Genomic DNA, 20,157 nt, shown 5'->3' on the forward strand with positions numbered 1-20,157 from the left:
ATAGAAGCAAGAATAAGCTTGAAGACAGGTAGAGTGTCAAAAGCTGCTTTTTAAAAAATATATTTATTTACACCGGAGTTTAAATGTGTATCATATTAAATCCAAATAAACAAAAGCAACATTTGGAAGCTCAAGCATCAATATGAAACAATGGCTGACTATTTTATAGAGAAATCAGCTTTTGATGTCTTTACACAGCATGATGGCTTCCTCAGATACATTTTTTTTAGTTATTTTTGGCTTTATTCTTCTCTTGGAAAGACTGATTTCACCTGTAAGCCATGAAAGGCTGTCCATGAAAAAAATGAACCAAGTCCAGGTAGCTTCCCCTTGGCTTGCAAAAGGAAATTTGGGTCTCTCTTTCCACAGAATGAGTTAACCTGAAATATTAACTGCCCAGAGATCACTTTTTATCACAAGCAACTTAGTAAAAAGACAAAACAAAAGGATTTTTAATGCACAGAAAAATAATTGTATGATAAAAATTGACCATAAATCTGACAACAGAACAAAACAACAGGTTTCTTATCCTTTGTTTGGCTATACCTGAGCCCTCCTGAGAGTCCTGCCAGTGTTTTTAGCGATCACCCTTCCTGCTGCTCCTGCCAGCCCTGACTAATGGGGGACCTGGACTCCCCCTAGCCCTGGGATCATTCAAAGACCTGACCACCTCACAGATAGCCCTTAAAATACCTCCAAGCCAACCTCCTCCATTAGCGTTGTCCTAATTATTGTCACAGATCCTTCAGAAGTTTCTTGCCTCCCTGAGGTACCTGGAACAGATCTGGCCAACAGGTCGTTTCTTTCGGATGCCGCTGCTTTGTGTGGTTGTTTTTACCACTACAAACACACAATAACTTGGATGCCCATCCCACCAGTGGCACTTTCTGTCTGCAACTGGGAGTGCCAATTGTCCTTGCCCTAAAACACAATGGCAAGAGATACTTAGCAGTTTAATCTATTACCTTTTCCTTAAGTATGCATCCCTTACTTTCTTTGACTAAACCATGTCTAAAATCATAAAGGTATATATAGACAACATAACTATCTACATAGTGCCAAAAACAGCATAAATTGATTCAGCAGAACAAGGGCTTTTCAACAAGACCATACATACTATGTCAGTGAAACAAATTCAAGAAAATCTGCATGACACTCCAAAAGCTCCCAATATTTGGTGGGGTTTATGACAATTTGTTTGCCATCACTGTACATGTGCAAGTACACATTCACACACACACACTTTAAAAATAAAAATAAAAGTTATACTTAAAAAAAAATTGGCAGACAATCAGCATTTATGAAAGCCACAATATGTAATAAAGAACTAAATAAAGCTTGTGAAACTTCAAAAAAAAAAATCAGGAATTTTCAGTTTCTCCAAGTGGTAAGGTTCCATTGTTAGGAAGAATGGCCCAGAGTGCTGACTGCTAGCAACAGCATTGTCCTCCATTTTTCTAGTTGATTGTTGCTCTAATACAGCTCACAGATATGGGAACCATCTCAGAACTTCATCTAACATCACTGCAAGTGTAGCTCAAAAAGGGTAGAGAAATGTCCTAAGCAGGGGCCCTCAGTTATGCCTAGTTACCCCTTAAGAACATAAGAGCCACACAGAGTCAAAACAATGGTCCATCTAGCCTAGTAGTTCGTCTCTGACAGTGGCACAAGTAGAGGCTATATGAAGTGCAGTATGAACTCAGTAAACCTTCCAGCATCTCACAGTGATGTGCTTCCCCACCCTCCAAGGAGCTGCTTCTGTGACTCGTGCTGAATTCCACTGCTCTGGGGTCACAGGACCTGACAGGCATGTGACCTAGGGTTACCATGCATCCAGGTTTTTCCAGACATGCCCTCTTTTTTGACTCCCTGTACTGTGTCCAGAGGGGTTTTTAAAATAAGAGCAAATGTCCAGGTTTTCTGCTCTTCTGGGCTGGCTGCCTGGGGGCAGGGATGGCAGCAGCAGGCAACATGATTGGCTGTTGGGAGTCATGTCCACGCCACGTGGGCTCCAGCAAGCTCCCAGGTAAGAGACAAAAAAAGTGTGCGTATGTGTGTGAATGTATGTGTGTGGCACCAGCAGGGCTGGGGAGGCAGAGGCGGTGGGTCAGAGTGTGGGACACCAGCAGGGGCACTGCCAGGGCTGGGAGAGGAGCAAGGGGCTGCAGATCAGGAGTGAGGAATCTAGGGGATGCAATGGGTGACTGTAAGTTCAGAGCTTGCCAATTACCCATTCCTGCCATTATCAACAAGCATCCTCCACAAACTGTCTGGGACAAACCAGTCCTCTTCCTCACAGCCTCCCGGGCTGAGCTTAAGATACACAGATAACACAGACAGCCATCCAACGACATCTTAAGTTCCAGTGCTCTATCAAAGTAACAGTACTGGTATTTTCCACCCCATTCCCCCACACAGCCCCTCAGCATCATATGGCTACTGTGAGGCCATATGGTGCTGATGGGCTGTGTGGAAATGTGGTGGAAAGATGTTTTCACATTGTCACTTATGGTAGAGATGTGAGTGACTTGTACCCAGGAGAAATGGTTTGTTGGGGGGGGGGGGCCGGGAAGAGACCATATTGCATTCCTGTCCATGAGCCACCAAGGGGAACTGGGTGCCAGTATGCACTCAGGCTTATGAACACTGGAGGCTATCTCCTCAGAGTTTGAGAGAACGGGTGTTTTGGATTTTGGTTCGTCTGCAGGGGGCTTTCTCCAGGGGTATTAACACATCCCCCTACACCCATTACATTAAAGATGTATATTAAAGGGAGTAGGACTAAACTGCATTTTTACAGGAAGGACAATGGGGATCTCCGCAAAATTTTGCTGCCCATTCGGACTCTTGTTTGTGGATTGAAGTGACAATTGTCAGGTATTTCACTAATAGACAGTTTAGCACTTGATTGTTTGGCCCTTTAAAAGGTTTAACATTGATCATCCCAATCTCAGGAAATGAGAAAAAACCATAGCATCTATCCCCACTCCCTGATCTGCTTCATTTACTCTGAAGGGGATACAGTTGGGTAGAGATACCACTTTGGCCACTTGGGCACTGTCCCATTACCCCCCCTTGTGACTGGTTGGCTCAGCTGCTCAGGAGTGCCCACCACAACCTGGATGCCCAACTCTCACTTTGGTCAGTCACAACCACCCTGCCCCAGGGCTCACAGCTGGGCAGATACCAAACAGAAACTGGAAAAGACCATCCACTGGATCATGCAGGATGCCCACAAACATGACTCCTCCTTGATGGCTCCCTGGCAGAAGATCAACACCTTATAAACATTTTTCTCATCCCCAGGCATATCTACATGAGACGCTACTGCACAGTTGTTACTGTGCATTTATTTAGTACTAAATAAATGCGCAGTAACCCAAGTTACTGAGTTGCACAGTAGTGCCAGTGAACAGCTTTTAGGTGACACCAGTGCACAGTAGCCTAATAATACTGTACCGTAGCATATTAGTACGGTCTATTCTGTGACTCACTACTGCGCAGTACTATTTTTACTACAGTACACTTAGCGTATCATGTAGATGTGCCCCACCCTGTATCTCATTCATTTTGAGATGCTCAGCAGTCTCCAAGATGCCTTTCAAGAAAATGGATGGTGAAATCAAGCAGTTTCTCAAGAAGTGGATGACCAGCACTGAGATCCTTACACATCCCAGACCAGCAGGAGGGTGCAATGTCCCTTGCATGGGGGACCTCTGTGATACTGTAGTGCTCACCTATGCCTTTTGATCTTCCTCCTGTCCTGCACTGATGACCTGGTGGTAAAGATTTCTGCTTGCTGCCAGAGGTCACAAGCTTCCAGCTTCCACCCTCCTGGGAGTCCATGTCCTCTTCTTTCTCTAACACTGCCTCTGGCAGTTCTTCCTCCACAGTAAATCAAAATGTAAGCCAAATATACTTCAAAGAGAAAAGCAACTCCTATGGCTCACTTACTCACAACATGAGTTATGAAGGGAGATGAGTATAAATGGAACTTAAGTGAACTTGATGTTTCTCTTCTTAAGGGCTTTCTATACTCAGGCCATAAACTATATCAGGTCAAAGCCAAGATAAATCTGTATCGCCTTTGTGGGAATATGTCCTTTCGTGATGCAAAACTTGTCTATTTCAAATTAGCAAATTCTGAGTTCACAGAAGATTTTACAGTTTAAATTCTTAAAACAGAATAATATTAAACTACCATTTCTTAATATTTGAGAGTTCAAATGCTATTAAATACTTTTAAATGAAACTAACTCTCATGAGGTTCAACAAGGACAAGTGCAAAGTCCTGCACTTAGGACATAAAAATCCCATACACTGCTCCAACCTGGGGCATGACTGGCTAAGCAGCAGCTCTGCAGAAAAGGACCGGGGGGTCACAGTGCACAATAAGACGGATACGAGTCAATAGTGTGCCCTTGTTGCCAGGAAAGCTAGTGGCATACTGGGCTGCATTAGTAGGAATGTTGTCAGCAGATTGAAGGAAGTAATTATCCCGTTCTATTCTGCATTGGTGAGGCCACATCTGGAGTATGGTGTACAGTTTTGGGCCCCCATTATAGAAAGGAAGAGAACAAGTTGGAGAGAGTCCAGCAGGGAGTAATGAAAATGGTTCAGGGGTTGGGGCACATGACTTTTGAGGAGAGGCTGAGGGAATTGGGCTTATTTAGTCTGCAGAAGAGAAGACTGAGGGGGAGGGGGATTTGATAGTAGTCTTTAACTACCTGAAGGGTGGTTCCAAAGGATGGAGCTGGACTGTTCTTAGTGGTGACAGATGACAGAACAAGGAGCAATGGTCTCATGTTGAAGTAAGGAAGGTTTAAGTTGAATATTAAAAAAAAACAGTTTCCTAGGAGGGTGGTAAACCACTGGAACAAGTTACCTATAAAGGTGGTGAAATCTTTATCCTTGGAAGCTTTTAAGACCCGGCTTGACAAAGCCTGGTTTGAACAGTCTAGTTGGGGATGATCCTGCTTTGAGCATGGGGTTGGACTAGATGACATCCTTACGTCCCTTCCAATCCTAATTCTCTATAATTCTATGATTTGAAAGCAGGTAAAAAATAAATATTTCATAAATTAACCTACAAAGTGATCTAACGTCCTAAAGTCAAACCAAAGTTAATTTAAAGAAATGCATCCCTCAAATCGGTCTATGAAATGATGTGTTCTTTCCTAATTTTACTGGATTTGATAAACAGAAAACAGACTGAAAGCAAAAAAGATCTGGCAGATGCTTTAAAATAAACAGTCTGTGTTCAATGTTAAATTTAATCCTCTAGTCATCCTTTGTTAAGGAATGCCTGCCACACCTCAAACCAAAATAAGGAGAGAAAGATCAAACCGCATAACTTAACCAGGGTCACAAAATATAGCCTTACTGTATCCAAGATAGTTTGTGCAATAAAAAGGAACACAATTTTCAGCTATACACAGTCTTCAGCAGCAAATTACACTTCAAATTTAGTATTTCACTATAACAGCCATAAGAACAGTGTTTTTTCCTACTGGCAATATGGATTTTTAAACACAATGTGAAATTATAATTATTTTGTTATCTCTATAGAATTTGAGATACAACAAGCATTGGCTGGAAACTAGGAAAAAATTCAGGTATGGATTTATAATTTAATTTCTTTACTTTCAAAATAATCTTCAGCTCTTTACTGTTAGTAGCTTTAAAAGTATATTTAAGTGCATTTTTAAGCTGCTGTGTTATAACTGCAAAAGAATTCATGTTCTTTTAACATTTATATTAAAACAAGCATTGAAACATCAAGATATAACTTACTACCTTAGATCAATAAATTGAAACATTTCTAATCAGTCATATAATCAACATATTCTCATATGACCTTTGATAAAATTTTAAGTACTTCATTATTTTTTACTTAATGTGTAGGAAAACAGCGGTGCTTCAGTTTGTTATACTATATTTTGTACATGAGCATCTACGTGTAATTTTATTCTTTCAAGTTTCTCTTTTCAGTTCACTTTTCTTAATACATGTGGCTTTTTAATGTTAGTTCAAGTGTTGCCCTTTTTCTCCCTTCTCCTCCCCTTCTCACAACTTTTAGTGTTTTCTTTAAACCCCAAATGCTAGAATAATGATATCACATAAGTGCCATGCCTTTGAATTAAAAAAAAAATCCAGACTTCATGACTACCAGGAGAGTTTATAAAAGCAATAAGCAAGCATACCATAGGAAGTCAAAAGCCAGAAGGCATATAAAAGGAAAATAAAATGTATGATTTTCTTAAGCAACTTTGATTTTTAAGCCATTCTTGTGATTTTAATATTTTGAGAGACTTGTAAGAATGTAGTCTTTTCAGAAACCAAACACAAAACATACTGTCTCATTAGAACTTTCAAATGAAATAAAACTAATCAGAACAGGTTTATCCAAAGTACCTTCCTGCATTGATAAAAAGTAAGTATCCATTTTCTCAAACTGATTTTCTTGCCCATGCTGCAATAATAATGATAATCTCTTTATAAGTAAAAATCAAATAATCATCAAGCAGTAACATAAGCAGATAAATATTGAATAGTTCCATGTATCCAACCTTTTTGCCTCAAAAACATTATGACTTTTAACACTTCCAATTATTCAATAGCAAATGTTTATTTCTCAGCCCTTTTCTGATTCTTGCAAATACTTAATCTACTTTTTATACAAATTTGTTGGAAATTCTTTGTAAATTGATTATTCCATCTTTAAAAGAACACTGAAAAATAGGATAATGTATCAGGTGAACAGTGGAAGCATTTTAAATCAGGATATGTTCTGCAGGATGATAATAGCACAATGGAGCGTACATGTTGGAAGGGGAACAGGTAGAAGCACTACACTATTCTTTTAAAAATTAAAAAAAAACAAACATTTCACAAAAGAATTTCCAACATACGAGCTAATCTTCCCTCTTCCTGCAACCCCAGTAGAAACTATAGGCATGTTAAAAGTAAAAAAACCCATCTTTTCCTTGCAACTTTTTTGGGTGAGAGAAGCACTTGATATAAAAAGGGTATGCAGCCAAGGCCAAGTGGGGAAGAGACACAGGGAAAGAATGAAGCACCATTCAGTTTGGAAGAGGGTGGTTAACTACTGCTCTGTCAGTAAAATCTCTTGAATAAGTTTTAAAAAAATATGGCATGCTCACTGTCACTACCAAGGGGAATTAGAAAAGCAAGGCCATATCTGAGGCTATATATCCAACGACTAACAAGGAAGAAACCTAACACATTAGGCTTCTTTAGGAATGGATTGGCTCCTGTACATGGTTCTGCAAACACCTTTAAAAGTAACTGCTGACATGCTCAGCTTTTTTTTTTTTTTTTTTTTTTTTTTTAGGTATTATGGCATTGTTTTAAATGTTTGAGCACACAATATATGAGTTTTGCTGGTCGATAACCTGTTTCTTTACTCAGTTTTGATAAGCCTAAAAAATTTTCTTGATTCTTCAACTTCATTGTCTTGGAACATTTGGCTGACTTTACAAGTAAAGATACAACTGGAAACTACAATTTCTGAAAAATTTAGAAACTTGTTTTGTTTTTGCACTATTTTTCTTGACTTTTTAATTGATAATAATGAAAAAGCCCATAAAATTATTTTTGAGGTAAATATCATTATAAACTTAAACTATCTTTGGAAAATCTTTGCACTGACTTATGACACATCAGCTTTATTGTAGCTGCTGATGTGGCACAAAGCTTCTTTCCTTGTAATTTCTCCCCACCCTTGGCTTTGCCTTTGTCCCAACTTTTCACCACAAAATATGGCCTAAAGATCCCTCTTCTTTTCCCCCCCATTGTTATTTATTTTATCTTAGTGTTTAGATAATTTGGTCAACATAACGTGTTACCACTATATGACTTTAAATTCACAAGCAGGAAGTTTGGAAAGGAAGGGACTTCAAACTTCAGAAATAACTATGCCTCAAAGCAGTAAATTCTTCTGGAATCTGTAAAGAAAACGTAAGTTTAATTGTGGTATTTGGGCCAGTTCAATGGGTTAGTGTGTGCATACTGTGGAACTTTTACTTTAAAGCTATTCATTTGTCTAGAGCACTATAAAGGTATTTACCAAATGTTAAAAGATACTATCCTACTACCAGCTTTTCAGTTATAGGAAGCATACATACAAAAATGTTGGCTTTTTATAAGATAACTTTCAGTTGTTGCTAAGTTTGCCAAACTTTCTGGACTTAAATTTTCAGGGAAAGAGAGACAGACAGAGGAAGACTGTATGTAAAGTTTCAGTTAAGATTATACTGAGAAATGCCCCTCTTGCACACTACTTCAGTACCCAATCAATCAGTTTCCACATGTATTTTTCTAAGGTGCTGCCACTGTATTTTAGGAATTTTTTTAGATATAATTTATTTCCATAACACCTGTCTAAGGTAACGTGATATTATTCCCAAATAGATCAAAACTGTTAAATAAATTTGTGTGTCAAACCTGTACATTTATATTAGTAAAAAACCTATGCTAAAGGCAAGACCTTTGACTAAGGAAAATCTTCCTGACATGCTGATGGATAAAAGGTGTCTTTTTTAAGGAAATGGTAATAAGAAGTATATTCCAAGAGTTTTAAAAATAGATTGGACAAAGCTGTTGAAAAGCAACCAGAATTTTTATGGTATGGGCAGGATGATTTATTAGAAGTTTCATCTCTAAATTTAATTATTTGCTTGCATCTTCTGCAGTCATGAGAAACATTCTCTCCTGGAATGCCTGAAAACATCCAGTGTTGGATTCCAGCTGTATCAGGACTGACGCAATTCTATATACCTAAAAGACTTTGTCTGTCTGTCCATAATGCTCTTGGCAGGCATGGCTCCTGGTGGGGCGTGGCTCCAGCCACTGCCACACATGGGGCGAATTGCCCATCAATAATGATGGCAGGGACAGAGCACTGCCATGGCAACGGGGACAGAGTGGTGGGGGTGGGGGGGTGGCACAGAGCCAGACACAGAGTGTGGGGAGAAAATGATGGTGGGGATAGGGGGAGGGACTTCTCCCTCCCCCCCCCCGGAGGCAGCAGTGGCGTGAGGTGGTGGCGGTGTGGTGCTGGCCTCACCTGCCCCGTCCCTGCCCCATCCTTCTTGACGGATAATCACTAGTCCTATACAGAATTCCAAGTTTTATAGGAATGATAATATGGAACTTTGGCTGTTTCATACAAACAGATTATGTAGCTCATCTACGACCCATATAAAATTGTAGATAAATAGTGAGAAACAGATCATGATGAAAAGACCTTATCTAACAAAATAGTTATCAAAAGCTTCATGTTTCTAAACCTGCCTAATGCCAAACCACTTCCTTCCACATAAGTTATGGGTACTCTTTAAAATTAGGCTACTTACTGAAGTACCCAACTGTGGACTCAAGTATCAGAACCTTAAGCACCTCAAGTACCATAACCTTAAACACCCAAGTTTGAACATATATAATTTGTGCTGTATTATTAATAAATGGGGAAATTTTCACTGCTTCAAATGCATCAGCTGAAGAGATCTCCTTGTTAAACATTAATAAAGCTAAACAGTTTCAAGAAATCTATAGAATAAATATTTATTCATGCAGTACACTGTCAGTCTGTGACTGTACAAAGTAGAGATGAAAATTTGTTTTGCATTTACTAATAAGGGGTGGGCAGTCAGGCACCAGCCTCAGGTACCAACTCAGTGGCATCATCAAAATGGCAGTTCTCCCAGGGAGTCCAGACCACGACAACAGCAGAGACAAGCAGAGTGCAGTTGCTGGGAGCTTCAAGTCCCCAGGTGTAACAGGAACCCTAGCTCATTACTGAGAGGGTAAAGGCCAGAGGGGTATGGTACCTTTAAGAAGGCCTTATAGGGAATATAGACCTTACTTTGGAAGATAGAAGCACTGCCACCAAGCCCAGAGCACTGTGGGTAGTGGCTGCCAGACCCCTGAACACTGTAAGGGATGCTGCCTAAATGCTGCTAGAAAGGATGGCCCCAGGCAGCACGACTAAAAGAACTGCAGGCTCCAGGATGTAAATAGTAGACTGCAGGAGCGAGGCCAAAGGCAACAGACTGAGGGAAGCAGGACCACCTCAGAGGGTAACAGCAGGCCTGCTAATTGAGCCAGTTAAGCCAATAGAAAGCTACTTCTCTCTGTCAAGGGAACCCCAAGTCATGTGACTGGAAATGAGAGAAGCAGAGATGACAGGCTGCTTGAGGGCCCAGCAAGTTGTGTGAAGGACACGACAAGACCTGACAGCAGACAAAGAGGCCCAGAGAGATTTGTTCAGAGGGACCTACTAAGTCTCTCTATATGCTAGAACAGGGGTGGGCAAAATATGGCCCACGAGCCCGATCCAGCCTGCGAGGCCATTCTATTCGGCCCATGGGGCCCCTAAAAAAATTTTAAAAATTAAAATTTATCTGTCCTTGGTTCCTGTCAAAGATGACAGGAAGCAGGGGAAGCCCGGCAGGCTCCTACAACAGCAGGGCCCACTGGGCCCTGCTCCCACAGCTGAAAGCCCCAGGAGGGGCTTCTGGCCTGGGACCACATGGCTGCATCAGCACGGGGAAACTCAGGTAGGTGGGTGGGGGGAGGACAGGTAACGAACTGGTCCAGAGCATGGGGAGAACTGGCCCTCCCCCACCCCATGGCCAGTGCTCTCTGCTGCAGCCATTAGCAGCCCATGTGGGGTTGTGCCATGTTGAGCAGGCACAGGCAGCCCCATGCAGGCTGCAAGCAGCTGCAGTGTAGGGCACCAGCCACGGGATGGGCAAGGGGCCATTTTTCCCCTCTGTGCTCAGCACCAGCTTGTAACCTGGCCCTGCGCCAGCTCCCGGCTTGTTCATCAGGACTCCACCCCCCCTTGCCATGCTGGACAGCGTTTGCAGCTGCTGCCTGCCCAGAGCTCATGCCACAGTAGGCTGCGATGAGGCTGCTACCGCCGCCCCTGTGCCGCCCAGCACACAAGCTCTGCAAATGCTGCTCAGCACAGCACGTGGGAGGGCTGCAGCTGCTGCCGTCACAGCACTGCCTCAACGGGCGAACCTGGAGCTGGTGCAAGGCCCAGGCTAGCAGCATGTGCAGGTTACAAGCTGGTGTTGAGTGCAGGGGAAAAGCAGCCCCTCCCCCACCCTGTGGCCAATGCCCCGTGCTGCAGCCACTCACAGCCCATGTGAGATTGCCTATGCCTGCTCAAGACAGTCCCGTACAGGCTGTGAGTGGCTGCAGCAGAGAGTGCCAGCCATGGGGCAGGCAAGGGGCTGCTTTTCCCCCACAACCACACCAGCTCGTTCCCTGCTGGTGAGCAGGGGTTTGGGGCTGCACGCTGCCCCCTGCCTGTATAGCGGGGCTGGGGGGCATTGGGAGTGAGTAGGCGTAGGAGCACAGGGCCAGTGCCAGCAGGGGTACAGGGTCCCAGCTGGCAGGGGCTCTATGGAGCCAGGCCAGCTCCCCCCTCTCCCTGCTGTTGCAGCCCAGCCCAGCTCCACAGACCCCTGCCAGCCTGCACCCTGCTCTGGGCCCCACCAGTGCTGACCCTGGGACATTGGTCCCAAGATGGTGACCAGAGGGCAGGGCACCTGCCAAGGGGCAGGGCTACCCACGCAGCCCTTGACAGCTTGCCAAAACTGGGTAAGCAGCCCTTTGTCCCAAATAATTGCCCAACCCTGTGCTAAAAGAAGGGTATTTGTGCCTTAAAACTTGCAAACAATTTTTTCCAACTTTTTAGATGGTCTACTACAAGATATCACATCTACCCAAAAGAACCTTGTCTTTCTAAGAGGGAAGTACTTAAAAAGGATACCCCAGCCTCTAGGGGCAGCCTCCCAAAACTCATCAGATTAATTAACACCAAAGGAATGGCAAGCAGGAAATGGGAAGGTACTGCAGAAGCTGGGAAGTACAGAAGGCAGATCTGCCTCATCAGATTCCAGGGGGCAGAGCCCTAAGCTTGGTGCACTGAGCAGCTAAGACTCTTGCCCTCCCCTTACCCTATGCTCAGGACCTTCTTCCCTCCATTGCTCAGCAGCATCTTCTGCCTCTGGCACAGTTTTATTCAGGGCGCAAACCTTGCTAGTTACATCTGTCTTTGACTGTCTCTTGGCCTGTACAAAGTTACTTTTCTTAATTAAAAAAAAAAGTCAATGACCAGCTAAAAGCAACCAAAATGATAACATGTGTGCTCGGGCATGGGCATATGCATGTACACACACACAGCATTGTCTTTTATATCTCCTTAATGATTTATAAAACTCACAAACTCATACAAAATCAGGACTGTTTTGAGGGTTTGCAGGGTACTGTGTACAGATAATTTCCCAAATCAGAGTTACTAACGCTGTACTTGGTCTCTCTCTGTATCTTATGTTAAGCTACAGTGATTTTATCACTTTTATGTTTGTATCTTCTATGCGATTTAATGAGAAAGCATGTTCGTATGTTCATAATGTGATTAGAAATAATTGGTCAGTAATGAAATTTAAACAAGACCAGTGAATAGCTGTTCACACTTATGAAGAACATTGCCTTGATGGAAGGAAGGTAATTTCTGAGAATTTGCATTTAAAATGTCTATGCATGTTGATCAGACAAGAGGGTTCATGCACACATGAGCTGAGGTGCATCCTTGGTAAGGGTTAAGGCTGAGAAAGAAGTTCATACTTAGAAGAAAGAAACTTGTAAGGTATCTTGCCAAAAATTAGCGTTTGTCACCCTTGAGAGACTATGACTGTCTTGAATAATTAAATAGCTAAGGATATATTGGCCAAAATGGCCAAAACTGGTTTAAGATAAACCTGGATGGATGTAGTATCAGATTTAACTGATTTAGGTTAAGTCAGGCTATTGAACTTCTGTCTCAGATCCCCTCCAGATTCAAGTTAATTCAGTCCCCCAGCATCCCAGGATGCTTTACAGCTTCCCTGCACCCCTCCCCCTTCCAGGGTGGGCAAGCCAGCTGATTAGGGAGGTATGCTGTAGCAGTCCCTGACTTCTGGCCTGGGTCACTGCAGGCTTCTGTCTGCAATTCCAGAATCAAAAATGAATGCCTGTTTACTTGCTTATCGGTTCAATCTACACAATTCAGACTAACCTGCAAAGATTTAATCAATTCAGCCTCAGGCTTCTGACTGTCTGTACTTAGCCTAAGTGTAGATGTGTAGAGTGGAGAAAAAGAGAATTAAGCTCTTATTCATACCATCTCCCCCAGTTATTATGGAACATATTAGCACATAGCATAGGCACTAGATTTGGGCCTCAGACCAGAAACATATGAAAAAGATTGAAACATATTTCAAGACCTTCAGACAACATTCACTTATTAACTTATCTGGTAAGATGGAGGTAACCTGAAAAGCAAGAATAATGATTTTTAATCTAAATTGTATATGTTAAAATTATCAGAAAGAATATTTCTTTATTATTTAACAAGTTATATTGATTTTTTTCTAATTACAATTTCAATTTGATTTAATCCATTTATAATTTTTTCTCTTTCTTCCTAACAGGGTTTTGTATGCAAACCTGAATATGGGCTTTCTAAGTCAACTATCAATTATGCCCCTTCTCTTTGTTGCTATGGTCTTTTGTCAGCATGAAGATTATGATTTTGAGGATGAATATGACCCAGAACCAGATGAATACCCATCTCTCTTTCATATTAATCCTAGTGTAGATTATGACGTTTCTCACTTTTCTGGTCCACTTAGATGTGCCAAAGAATGTTTCTGCCTGCCAGCATTTCCATTGTCAATGTACTGTGATCATCGGAAACTTAAGGTGATACCAGCTATTCCCATCCATATTCAACAACTCTATCTTCAGTATAACAATATTGAAGCTGTGAGTTCACAGTCATTTGCTAATGTTACTACCTTGAGAGAAATTAATCTCAGCCACAACAAAATTAATTCTCATATGATTGACTATGGTGTTTTTGCCAAACTTGGAAACCTAGTTCAGCTTCACTTGCAGCATAATGAATTGGAGGAATTTCCATTTCCACTTCCCAACTCTCTAGAGCAACTTCTCCTTGGTTTCAATAAAATTTCCAGATTGCCTGCAAATGCTTTACAAGGATTAGTAAATGTAACTGTGCTTGATCTCTGCAACAACAATCTGGATGACTCTGAATTTAAAAGAAAACAATTGTCAAATATGAAAAATCTAATGCAGATCAACCTATGCAACAACAGATTACAGAACATGCCTCCTGATCTACCATCTTCACTTATGTATCTTTCACTTGAAAATAATTCAATTTCTTTCATTCCAGAAAACTATTTCAACAAACTTCCAAATATTACTGCTCTAAGACTGTCAAACAATAACCTGCAAGAAGTCCCATATAAAGTTTTTAACCTTTCCAACCTTGTAGAACTCAATCTTGGACACAACAAACTGAAGCAAACATTCTACATTCCTAGAAGTCTGCAACATTTATACATTGAAGACAATGACATTGAAAGTATGTTGATTATTACTCTAATAATAAAGAGAAGCATTTCTTTTTCCTCAAAATTTTCAGCAATATCATTGTTGCATTATTGTATCATTTTCTTTTTATCACTGAATCCAGTTATACAGGACTATACTGTATTCAGTCTTGCTGATGCAAGGAAGTGTTTGCTTTGCTGTCTCTTAGAGATTCTGTTTCCTACACTGTTCTCATTTGGTCTGGGCAAATATAATCTGCATGTAAAGCCCAAGAGCAGTTCCATCATGGCAGGCTACCCAGGAAATGCTCTGACTTGTTAATCAACTCAAGTGCACAGGGGCTGGACCCGATGATCTAAGGTCCCTTCCAGCCCCTAACAGCTATGAAACTGGAAAGCAAGCTGCAGATACATACTTTTTGCAAGCTAGCAAAAACTTGATTTGATCCTTTTATCCTTTCAACTTGTTTTTTTTTTAAGTATCTATTGTAATGATTGTGCCATTTATCCCTACATGGAACTCTAACTTAATTCAAAGCGTAGGATGATAGCAATACAGGATACCAGTTGTGTGTGTGTGGGTGGGGTACTAGTCCTTTTCTCAGTTTTGAAAATTCAAAGCATGTAAAAGAAGAGCTCAGTTAACACCTTCAATATTTTAACTAATATTTTTTAAACTCTTTTTCCAGTTGTAAACATTACTTTGATGTGTCCTTTTATTGATCCAGTGAACACCAATGAGTTAACCTACATTCGGATGGATCAAAACAAGCTTAGATCTCCAATAAGCACATACGCATTCTTCTGTTTTCCTCACATACGCATTATTTATTATGGTGAACAGAAAGGTACCATCAGCCAATCAACGCAGCTCAGGACTCCAGTGTTCCAAAGATTTTTAACAGCAGACGAGTATGAGGAAGCGCGCAATGAGCATGAAGTAGAATATGAGCATGAAGAAGAAGATGTTGTAGAAAGAGAAGACGACTACGTTTACTTACACTGAAGTAATTCAATGGTGCAAAGAAAGGACATATAGAAGTGTTGTCCTTAGATTTTTGTGTATACACATCTTATTATTAAAAAAAGCTAAATAATTTGAGACACTAAAGCTCTGGACAGCAAATAAAAAAACATATAGGGAAAATGCATCTAGCTAGGATGGGAAATTTCCATTTGGCTCCTCTTTGCCTAGCACTGCTTGCATTTTTAAATTTCAATTGTATCATTTATTTCTGTGTAGAACAGTAGTGAGCCATACAAGTGTAACCCTGCTTATGTCATGCATGTTCTGTTATGGTAATTTTATGTATTCCTTTGCTGCATACCTTTATTAGTATGTATGTGTGGAGAGTCAGGGGCTACCTGTACTTATTTTCACTGTTTGTAGATAAAGTGTTGAACTAAAGGCCTAGATGGATCGGATCTTTGTCTGCTTGCAGATGTTTAAAAAAATGGCACTTTAAACACGGAGCACTCATGCGCTGAGCCTAGAGCATGCCCAGATAAAGCATCATGTTAGTTAGACCTGGGTCACTCAATATCTGTATAGATTGGATGCTTTAGCAGGGCTTTTTTGGCTCTTTTATCTAATAGCTGAATGAATCAGCTATTAGATAAGACCTCAAAAAAGCCCTGCAGAAGCATCCAATCTATACAGACACTGTAGAGCCGGGTCAAAGTAACACGCTACTTCTTCCAGTAAAGCATGTTTTTTTCCTTTTTGTTTAACATCTGCAAGCAGCCTTTGTGTCCACAGTCCCTCTTCCAAAATAGTTAAGTTTGCTGTTGGGCAGGTCAGCATCTAAAAGAAATAAGATTACATAAACAAACAAAAGAGGAGCAATGACCCCCAGCAATGGAACATTTGTGACCTGCACCAGCAGTGAAGAACAGCAAACCCCTCATGGTGGTTAGGAACACAGTACCCTATGCTACAGCAGTGGCAAATTTGAGTAAGACCCTCCTTTGCTACTTTAGCTAGGGCTGGTGCTGAAGTATTTAGAGTGGAGTAGCAATTTGATGGTAAGGAATAGCAGAGTTCTTTGTGCTGGGCCTTCCTATTCAGCACTTGCCACTTTTCACTGGCATAGGTGGTAAAGCCTCTGACAGCAGTCCTTGGATGAGTTTCCTTTTCCAAGAGACTAGGCTAAGTAGTAGCTCCCCTGGTTTTGTCTGTAATACACTGTTACTTGTTTGTCATTTCAGCTATTAGCAGATAAGGTTTTCTTTAGGACTGTGTTTGTCCCCTTTCCCCTTTAATAAATCCTGTTATAGTTGACTGTTGCTTGTAAGTGGAAAAGATAGGTCACCCTGGAACATCCAATTATCATTTAATTTTCCCAGGTTTCTGGGTGGGGACTTGAGTCAAAATGGAAAGCTTGCATAAAATGCATGAATCTGAGCCTGGCCCTTGTTACTACCATCCAGTGCCTGGCACAAGGCTTACACAGACCTGTTTTGTTACTACCATCCAGTGCCAGGCACAAGGCTTACACAAACCTGTTTTGTTTTCAGATGCTGTCTTTCAAATGTGCAATGACACAAAGGAGTTTAAGCAGTTATCATAGAGTTACACTTTATAGATGAGGAAAAGGGGAGTTTCTACCTTTTCTTCACTAACAGTCCCAGCCATGCATGCTAACAAATAAGACAGGACATACCAATTTTTTTTCAACCAGGACCACTTACTTGATCATCTCTGAAAATAATATAGACAGTAAAGCATTTTTTTTCCACAGTTCAAAGAAGTTTGGTTTCTTCCCTTTGGAGATGCCTCATTCTTAAGTCAAGCAAAACCCCTGCTGCTTCAAGGTTTATTTTTCTCAGCGTTCCTCTGGAGACATAAGCAGTATGGCAACATAAAAAAATAAAGGCAAGAGTATTTCAGGGGTGGGCAAAGTCTGGCCCATGAGCCAGATCAAGCCAGCAATGGACTCCATTTCCCAGCAGCCCATGACAACGTGGCTGGTGCCGGTTTCCATGGAGACCACAGCACCACCCACACTATAATAGCGCAGAGCCGGGGTTTCCATGAAGAGCAGCAGTGCCAGCCTCTTCAGGGCGGGGGGGCTGTGCTGTGGGCAGGGCAGACTCAGCTGCCGCTGCCTGTTCAGGGCTGGCAGCAGCACTGGGAGGAGTGGCTATGGAGGGCTACAGAGAATTGGCGGTAGGGACACAGGGAAGCTGGGCCAGGGAATCTGGGCAGCTGCAGCAGGGGAGAAAGGCCACACATACAGCCAGGATCACAACCTAGATCCCATGCGCACTCGAAGGGCTGCTCAACCCTCCTGCACCGCTGGTCATCCCAGGGGCACCATAAGGGGGGGAGGTCTCCCACCGCTGGGCACAGCCTGGCAGAGGCCCTATGGGGCCCCAGTTCCCCTCAACCTGTGTTCATGGTACAGCAGACAGCCCACAGCAGCAGTTGCCTCCATCCCGAGCACATTTCCTTTTTAGTCACCATGGTCAAAATCCAGAATGGTAAAATACAAACTACCATATATAAGAAACCCATGGACCAACATACATATTTACACAGAGCCAGTAATCACCCTAAACACACCAAGAAAGCTGTCCAATACTACCAAATTTGCACTAAGAACATCTGTGATCGTCACCTCCCCATTCTCAAAAGGGCTTTCACTCAACAAGGACACTCCTCCAGAGATGATTGCACTTTTGAAAGAGCCACGTGAAGGATTCCTGCAGTACAGAAAGAAAATCCCCACAAATTGCACACCATTAGTTACGACACATCACCCTTCCCTGGAACCCATATGGAAAATCCTCAGTTGCCCCCCTTCCTGAAGAAGACCCAATTCTTAAAGAGATCTTTCCAGAACCACTCATTTTAGCTTTTAAACAGGCACCAAACCTTGCCAAACTCATCACCAGAAGAAAACTTCCTATGTCCCAAAGCACAGCAAACGGACCCAGACTATGCCAGGATACAAAGCGAAAGGAAACTCTTCCGGCCCACAGAGAGCGACGAGAAAATGTATTAACCCAGCTGGAACTAACAAGGGATCCGCAGCTACCATGGGAACCCTGCTTTATCAGCAGCTGCTCCATCAGGATTGGCCCTGGGTTTTTCTGGCCCACTGCCAGGGCCAGAAGGGAGAAAGGATGGACAGTAGGCAACAGAGCAGCTGCAGAAATGCCAAGGTGCCAGCAGGGAAACTGCAGAGAGAGAGAAGCAATGTCACAAATGAGCCTGGACGGGCTCCCCTTAAGAGCCCGGATGAGCTGTGACCTTTTAAACACCACCACAGAGCCCAGAGCGGCAGGAACTGTCAGAAGAGCCAGCGAAGAGACACATTGGGAGGATGGGCAGCTGCAGGAGCCAGCAACACTCCCAAATAAGTTATTCTATTTCAGTTACTTTTGTTTTGTTTCTGTTCAGCAAGGAGCCAGGGAGGCTGAGCTATTTCCACCTGAAGGAAGGAGAAAAGGAAGAGCCGGCCCCAACCCTGTGCTGGTGGCATGTTGGTAAGCAAACTGACCCTCTGCTCATAAAAAGGCAAGTTGACAAGAGCAGGCAGGCTGGCCTGCCACACCTGGGGAGCTGGCAGGTGACGCGCAAGCCTTGATGACAGACATCAAAGTCTCTAAGACTAAGAAGGGCCTAAGCTGTATGCAAAAGGGTCCAGGGAATGCTCAGATATTTCTCTTTGTATTTCTTTTATGCATGAGGGCCAGATGCTGAGGATTGGCCAGCAGCCCTCAGGACTAACTTACCCCGGAGGTAGGAGCTGCAGCCTGCAGTCACAATGAACACAGGAACCGAGACTTACCCAAGTTCTGTTTTCCTGTTTTGTGTTGTCCTTCATTTCTCTCTCATTTATCAAGCCGCAACTGAACAAACCATGGAGCAGCCTGGCCACTGCTGTCTTAAGTCCGGCTGGGAGTGAATGCAGGCCCACAAGAGCAAGAAAGAGCAGGAGATCACCCACTGACAGCCAAGGACGCAACATGCACTGTAACAAGAGGGTGGTGCTAGGACAGGGTGTAGGGGAGGTAGAAGCCCCAAAGAAGAACCAGACCAGCAAATCCATGACTGCACACAATGTAAAAGACCACCTCCTGAAAAAGAAGATATTTGAAACCAAGACATGCCAGGCAACAATTGGGCGACCTTTGCTGACTGCTAGGCTTACATGAGTCCGTGCCCTCACAGCTCAGTCTCACAGGGTGCAGGGTCATTGGGCCCCGCAGCCCTATCCCATAATGTGCTGACACAGGACAAGAAATGTAAAACCTGCCAACACATCACCACTCTCATAGTAACTATGAACCATCACCATTCCTGGATCTTTCACCTGAACCTCCAGAAATGTAATATATCTCATCCAATGTATTGAATGCTCTGATGGAAACTATATAGGAGAAACCAAACAACAACTGCATACCAGAATGAATACACACCAAAAATCTATCAAGGACAAAAATATCCCATTATCCATGGATGCACATTTCTCACAAGACAACCACCCTCTCTTCAATCTCTCAGTTTTAATCTTCAAAGAGAATTTACAAACCACCTTTCATAGATGAGCCTATGAATTTCACTTCATAAATCTACTGGATACAAAAAAAATAAATAAATCATATAACCTACCTGGTCTCATACCCATTAACTCCTGTCCCTTCTGATCTTTCCTGTCATGCATTTTTACAAACCTACATTTTGGTTTAGGCTTTTATCCAATCCAAGAGAATA

The 20,157-nt window shown here is 42.4% G+C and overlaps 2 protein-coding genes across 8 annotated transcripts in view; one reads left to right on the forward strand and one right to left on the reverse strand.

Moving 5' to 3' along the window:
• The window catches only part of CENPP (centromere protein P), a 319,520-nt gene that overhangs the window by 205,257 nt on the left and 94,106 nt on the right, over positions 1-20,157 (reverse strand). The window lies entirely within an intron of this gene.
• On the forward strand, positions 5,211-16,714 carry OMD (osteomodulin). Its single transcript, XM_090022872.1, has 3 exons — positions 5,211-5,615; positions 13,509-14,467; positions 15,125-16,714. The coding sequence occupies exons 2-3, from the start codon at positions 13,531-13,533 to the stop codon at positions 15,439-15,441; spliced, it is 1,254 nt and encodes a 417-aa protein (XP_089878998.1). The 5' UTR covers positions 5,211-5,615; positions 13,509-13,530; the 3' UTR covers positions 15,442-16,714.

This window comes from Crocodylus siamensis, chromosome 11 (assembly GCF_052110815.1).
Source record: "Crocodylus siamensis isolate JL-2025a chromosome 11, ASM5211081v1, whole genome shotgun sequence".
In the NCBI taxonomy this organism is placed as follows: Eukaryota; Metazoa; Chordata; order Crocodylia; family Crocodylidae; genus Crocodylus; species Crocodylus siamensis.